General features: G+C 35.6%; 1 protein-coding gene across 1 annotated transcript in view; it reads left to right on the plus strand.

Annotated features, from left to right (window-relative positions):
* The window catches only part of Mcf2 (MCF.2 cell line derived transforming sequence), a 61,467-nt gene extending 54,476 nt beyond the window's left edge, over window positions 1–6,991 (plus strand). Inside the window, exons 23-26 of the mRNA XM_048336716.1 lie at window positions 2,260–2,352; window positions 3,610–3,688; window positions 4,221–4,281; window positions 6,940–6,991. Of these exons, the coding sequence (XP_048192673.1) occupies window positions 2,260–2,352; window positions 3,610–3,688; window positions 4,221–4,281; window positions 6,940–6,991 (285 nt within the window). The remainder of the gene's footprint in view (window positions 1–2,259; window positions 2,353–3,609; window positions 3,689–4,220; window positions 4,282–6,939) is intronic.
* The last annotated feature ends 514 nt before the right edge of the window (window positions 6,992–7,505 follow it).

Consider the following 7,505-nt stretch of genomic DNA (forward strand, 5'->3'; position numbering starts at 1 on the left):
TCCTTTTCTTTGGTAGGCACTTTCCTTTTGTAGGCATGTGCAATCTAATTTACTTGGTTTGTATCTCTCAAGTAACCTAGTTACTACCTAATGTAGAATTTCTCGCTTATATTGATTTTTCTATTTTGCCTTCAATTTGACACAATGATAAGCATGCCAGTGAAATTTTGCTCTAGTTCAGTAATCTAAGGAAGCATGGACTTTTGTGGAGATGCAGTTAGAAGAATCAACACTACAATAGTTACCATGGAAACTGTGTAAGACAGATATATGACCTATTTCAATGGAAGGTAGATATAAGAACCTGGTGACTTACTAGATACAGGAAATAAATAATACTTTATATTTGAAGGAAGAAAGTTGTTTTGCTTCTTCTCTACTTTCCTGATAATGGTCTGTTATCCTTTTTGTTTGACTGCATTTATTATTTGTTCTTTTTATTTAGCAAATATTCACATGGTGCTTACTGAGTGTCAGATGATAAAAGATTTCTTGGACACCTCAAAAATGAACTTCACCAATAATGATGTGTTGTATGTTAGCAGTAAAAGATAATGAAACATTTGCAATTCAAACAAAGGCAGGAATAGAAAGAAAATTCGTACTTTGAGAAGCTCATATGATCTGAATGTTTAATGCATGGTATTTAATCCCTATGTCAACCCCGAAAAAGATGTTCTTTATACTTCATAGAGAAGGAAGTACAGCTTCAGAAAAGTAGAGCAAATTACAGCAAAATAGATAGCTAGTAAATGGTAAAGGTTTCTAGCCCAACTCTCTGACTCCAAAGCTTGTCTACTCTCTAACTTATCCTGCTAGTAAGTCAAAGCCATGCAATGAAACAAAATTATTTGAAGGGGAAGGGGGAGGGGGAGGGGGGAATGAGGGACGAGGTAACAAATAGTACAAGAAATGTATCCAATGCCTAATGTATGAAACTGTAACCTCTCTGTAATTCAGTTTGATAATAAAAAATATATATATAAAAGATGGAATGAATACTATTCATCTTGCATCTTCATATTTGAACATAAATAGATAAGGGAGTTATCGTGGGAACATAAATATATTTTGAGTCATTTTAAAAGTAACTTCCAACTATATTCAAGGTAGATTTCAGAGGCATTTTCTTTTTTTAAAATTTAATTTCATTGTCAAGCTGATATACAGTTACAGTTACATAGTAAGGTCGTGAGTATAGTTCTTGTTATTACCCTTCCCTCATTTTTCTCTCACCTTCCCTCCCTCCCACATACCCCCCTCAGCTGTACAGTAAATTTCCAACATATTGTTTTGTATCACTTTTGCATTGGTTTAGAGGTATTTTCATTCTACTTCTAAGTATAATTGCATTCTTTTTCCTTGCTATAGGAATTTCACTAGCACTACTCTTATTTCTTATCAGTTTCAATGAGGGTCAGTTGAGGGGCTCATTAGTGAAACAAAATAGGATATTTTGAGATAATTAGGTTAGAATTGAAAGAAAAGAGGAGAGCCCAAAAGAAATAGGGGAGAACATGTTTATATAGAAAGTAGTGAAATTGCTCAGAATGGAATTAGCCAACATATTAACAAAAGATGAAAGAAAACTGCAAAGCACAGATGAATGCATAAGAAGGGAAGTTTTGGTAACAAAAGGTGTGTACAGAAGTTTGTTTTTTTTTTCAAATTTTTATTATCAAACTGATGTACAGAGAGGTTACAGTTTCATACGTTAGGCATTGGATACATTTCTTGTACTGTTTGTACAGAAGTTTTACTGAGAATTTTTTTGGTTTCCATAGAGGCTAAGGATTGGTGGAAGGTTATGAGATTCTGCTGTACCTGCTTGCTTTTTCCCAGCCCTGTATATTGGATTGTTATAACTTTTAACAATCTAGAGTTAAATAATTATTCATTTAAATTAATTTCAAATGGCTTTTCTCACTTTTTTACTTTTACTTCTCTAGCAAGTTTGGTTTAATAGTATGTAGTTTGTTTGTAACATACTTCAATCTTTGATTGCCTCTTTTGATGTTCAGATTTACCACAGTTTTGTCAATTACTGGAATTCAGCATGCATTCTGAACTATGAAAACACTTACCCTTAATTACTGTGGCCTATGATAATACTTGTCCTTTCATAGTCACTGAATCTAAAAATGTATATTTTGCCCAAGTGAGAAATTCAGTTTCATTTATAATGTAAATGAAGGAGAGTTAATGTAACTTCCTATTCAAAATAAAGTATTTATGACAATTGTGACTTCTTTCTTTTAGATGGATGAAGTTGGAATCACAGAATATGTGAAAAGTGATAACCGCAAGTTTGAAATCTGGCATGATGGGAGGGATGAAGTATATATCGTACAGGTTGGTTATTATAGTTCATTCCTCTAAAATTATTATTCTAGAAACCTTAGTCTACATTAGGATGAAAAGCCTGAGTTGATAAATCATTTCACATTTCATAAGGTCTTACTTAAATCACTTGGATCACGTTAATATTATTTCTACAGTCTTTGTGATGTATGTGAATATTTTTCTAATAGCATTTTTTTTTTAAATTGAGGAATGACCATGATGTCTAGGACTTTGAAGTTTTCACAACTACACTAGGAGACTAATGAACTGTAGCTGGCAACTTGTCAGATATTTACCTGTCCTGTCAGGTTACTCAAGGCAGGATTTGATGCTTTACATTTGCTCTAGAATATGGCTTTTAAAACCCTGATCAAATATGCTAAAGGTCCACTGTGTTGGAAGGAATCAAAATGTGCCATGATATTGTCAACAAATCTCAATTTTGTGAATTGTGTCTGATCCTTGTGCTGATGTCTGTTGCCAATTCTCATTGCTTTTTTTTTTTTTTTTTTTTTTTGGCCAGTCCTGGGCCTTGGACTCAGGGCCTGAGCACTGTCCCTGGCTTCTTCCCGCTCAAGGCTAGCACTCTGCCACTTGAGCCACAGCGCTGCTTCTGGCCGTTTTCTGTATATGTGGTGCTGGGGAATCGAACCTAGGGCCTCGTGTATCCGAGGCAGGCACTCTTGCCACTAGGCTATATCCCCAGCCCCTCTCATTGCTTTTTGATTGTTTTAATTCTGTACAGACTAGAACCTATAAAATACCTTTTCTAAGCTTGCATTACAACAAACTACTTCTTATTTAGCACACTTAGCTTGTAAGTAATGGGAGGATATTTAGAGAAGCTTTCATGCTATTAGTTACAAAGTTTATTTTGCAAGTTATTTTAACTTTGGAAAAGAATAGAGCTGACTTTATCAAAGGGAAACAAAATTATAAACATAAAGTATGTACATAACATATAATACGAAAGTGTAAACATAAAACCTAAAGAACAAAGAGAAAAACCAAGGAAATCACTTGCATTTCTTTGAATCATTGTTAGTACATTATCTAAGGATCATTTCAGAATAGTTTTCACAGTATTATTTCTACTATATCTAATCTGCTTGCTAATGATTAGTTTCTTAAAAAGTTTAAGAATTACATGGCTGGAATGTGAATATGGTGTTGTACAGAGTAGATTGTGCTTGTTGTAATTACATTTATGGTAAAATCATTCTTTTATAACAGAAAATATACCTTCCCTTCTTTCTTAATCTTTAGGCAAAAAGTGTAGATGTGAAGATGTTATGGCTAAAAGAAATAAGAAGTCTTTTGTTGAAACAACAGGAACTTATAACAGGTAAATTCAAATAAGTATTATAACAGAAAGCACAGTAACAGTTCCTTAAATCATATTCTGTGAAACTTTTTGTTGTGAATAGGGTATTAACTTCCCTCTATTTATAATATTGCAAGGGTTTGTGAAACTAAAAGTGGAAGATTGAGATTCACAAAATGAACCCTAGTTATTGAGAACCAGTTGAGAAGCAATATACTCTCAGTTCCCAGTTCTTCCCACCAGGAGACTCTGTTTAGGTACTCAGATAATCAGTGCCCACCAAGATTGGGACAGGGAGTTACTAGGAGCTCTAAATGTTTAATTTCATATTCCGTGGTTTGTAACTTTCCTTGTTGCTTCAAGACCCTGAAAGTTTGTCTGTCTGTCTCTCTCTGTATATGTGTATATGAGAAAGAGAGAGAGACAGAGTGGGAGGAGGGTGGGAGAGAAAGGGACAGAGTAACCAGAGACAAGACACAAAGACATTGCCTTCAAGGAAGTAGGAAGTGTGGCTTCTAAATGACACATATATAAGCTTTGTTTTCTTTCACAGTTGAGAAACGGAAGCAGCACGTCATGGAGCTGTGTAATATTACTCCTCAACAGAATGATGAGTAAGTGGTAATTCTTCAAGAACTATCAGACTTGAAGTTTTCTTGTTTCCATAGGTAACACGAAACAGTGTAATTCAAATGTCCCAGACAAAAGCCAATCTGCCATTTTAACAATAGGCCATCAAGTCACCAAAACACATCCCTTTGTCAGTTCTAGAATTTTATAGAATTGGAATTATCACTAGAATCCATAAATATGGCTACACTTAGGGCTTTCTCCTCACATTTTTTTGTCTGTGTATGCCAGTCTTGGACTCAGAGCCTGGGTGCTGTCCCTGAACTTTTCTGTTCAAGGCTAGTGCTCTACCACTTGAACCACAGCTCCACTTGGGACTTTTTGGTGATTCATTGTAGAGAAGAGTTTTGCAGACTTTCCCGCCTGGGCTGGCTTCAAACTGCAATCTTCAGATCTCAGCCTCCTCCATAGTTAGGATTACAGATGTGAGCCACGAGTGGCCACCTTCAGAAAGTTTTTTCCCCTTAATTAATTAATGTATTAAATTTAATTTTATTGTCGAGATAATGTACAGAGGGGTTACAGTTACATATGCAAGGTAGTAAGTACATTTCTTATCAAACTTGTTTCACCTTCCCTCATTTTTCTTCCACTTTCCATCCCCCTGCCCTCTAAGTTGTTCAGTTCATTTGCAATATATTGTCTTGTGAGTATAGCTGTTGCACTTGTTCACCTTTTGCCCTTTGTCTAACCAGTTTCTTGATTTTGGTACCCTGGGTATTATATCTACGTTTTTCTGATTTGGAGAAGGGAGGGAAAACAAGTCTTTTATCTTCTTGGGTTCAAGATAGTTTTTTTTTTTTTTGAGTGTAGGTCCTGTGGCTTTATTTCAGGGCCTGGGTACTGTCCCTGGACTACACTTACCACTTTCTCTTCAGAGCAGTTTTGGGGCTTGAACTTAGAGAACCTGGTTGCTGTCTCTGAGCTTTTGTGCTCAAGACTAGTGCTCTACCACTTGAGCCATAACTTTACTTCTGGCTTTTTGGTGGTTAGTTGGAGATCAAAGTCTCATTGACTTTTCTGCCCAGGCTGCCTTTGAACCGTGTGATCCTCAGATCTCAGCCTCTGAGTAGGGAGGATTATAGGCATGAGCCAGTGGTGACCAACTGTAAAATATCACTTATTTTTATACATTACTATTTCAGAAAGCAATAATTATATTCTAAAAGAGTCCAGAAAAGTGAATTGGAACATAGCAATGCTTTGGAGAAGGTCAGTGAGGCAGTGTGTCAGTTTAGGTGGAAGCAAATGCAGGTATGTATTATGGTCATTCCATGATGAGATTCAAGGCTGTGCAAATTTTGATCTACCATTCATTGCTAATTTGGAAAATCAATCAAGGTGTTGTTTTCATATAAAGAAATTAAAGCAAACTTATTTTATAAGGTTTTCTTGTCTTGCACAAACAAAACAATTCTGATGGGCACTACAGAGCAGTTGTAATTTAAGTATGATTCCTGGACCAGTAGCATTAGCAGCACCTGAGAGTGTTTATGGAAGGCAGATTCTTTGGTTTTTCTCTACTGTAGATCTTCTGAATCAGAAACTCTGGGTGTGCAGTCCAGTCACCTTGAGTTTTACCTAGCTTTCTAGATGATTCTGATCCATCTGCAACTTTGACAGCCCTTGCATAGAGGATGTACTAATGAATAGCACACATACACTGGCTTTAAGGAATGCACTTATCACCTAGTTTTGGTTTCATGACTTGAGCTAGAAAATTTATTCATGGGAATTATATTTGAAGTCATTTTAACTAATGCATTTAGTCTAGAAAATATCAACTTAATAATACATGCCAGAATTGTGCAGTATTGGACATCAAATCTAAGGTAGACTCAGCCATGACCCTCATGAAGCTTGGAAGACAGAAGGAGAATTCACCTTAACCAATTAAATTCAGCCTGGCCCAAGCAGTAGCAAACATTTTTTTTAACAAGTATGAGGCCCCGAATTCAAACCTCTGTAAATTACACGAGGTGTTTCAGTCTGATGGCACGAGGCACTGTAGAAGTAACCAACAGGATTTCACCTTGACAACTGACAACAGAACTTTATCATAATCATACAAAATGATTCACATGACCAAAGAAAAGTCATGCCAGTCTTCTCTGGTATGACTTCCTTACCTGTGAAATGACGGTATGCATATCAGGCTCTCTCCTTAGTGCTCTAGGGTCTGCAACATAATGATCTGAAGGAATTGACCTTTAAATGGATACCTGAACACTGAAAAGGGTCAGCATTACTTCCTCCTTGTCAACTAAAGGAAAACTCTTCTAGCGTAAGGTTGCTTAAGGACCACGATAATCAATTCAATGCAAAACACTAAACTAGAACCAATAAAAACATTACCGGAAACATTTAGAAGAATTGATTTATTTTATCTAAGAACATAATAAAACTCTCCCACCAACTGCAATGTGCAACCATTCTAAAAATGAAAGGAAGTATATGATAGTCCAATACCTCTCTGAAATGTCAACTTCTAAAATAGCACAACCTGGTTGATGACTTTATTATACAAAGCCTGTTACTAATGTCAGCCCACTGGTCTTTGGCCTTTTGAGTATGGCTGTGAGTTTTCTCTCCTGGTGGTGAATCAGCACCTTTAAGTAACTGCTGCACTCACTGTTTTTCAGATTTGTTTGGACTGAACCATCACCATCTGTAGAAATATCTAAAGAGTGCTAGGAATAGGCAAACAACTGTTTGTGCTGTATTTGAGACAATGAGAAATGTAGATCCCTAAGGGATAGTAATGACATCATGAAATAACATTTTTATAGCAATTGGGGTGATGAGCACATAAGAATAATTTTTTGTTAACATCCTTAAGATCATTAGGTATAGCCAAAAGTTTTGAAGCATATCTTATTAGAAACTTTTGGTAAGTAGTTATTTAATTAGAATTCAATTCAAGTGTCTATGGAGCATTTCTGAAGTTGATATGATTAATCAACATTTGCAGATATCTAGAAAGTGATCACTTTTATGTTTTTCTTTCATTATTTTTCTTATTATTGTTCAGTAGTTGTACAAAGAACTCTCAATTTAACATATTAATTTATGGTTACAATGCATGCTGGTCAATGTTATTTCCGTGTTTAGTTTGAAATAATTGTAAAGTTACAAGAAGATAACAAAAATAGTACAGAGAGATCTTCTGTAACCTTGACACATTTTTCTGCAGTGGTAACAACCTGTA

The sequence above is a fragment of the Perognathus longimembris genome, chromosome 28, assembly GCF_023159225.1.
Source record: "Perognathus longimembris pacificus isolate PPM17 chromosome 28, ASM2315922v1, whole genome shotgun sequence".
Taxonomy (NCBI): domain Eukaryota; kingdom Metazoa; phylum Chordata; class Mammalia; order Rodentia; family Heteromyidae; genus Perognathus; species Perognathus longimembris.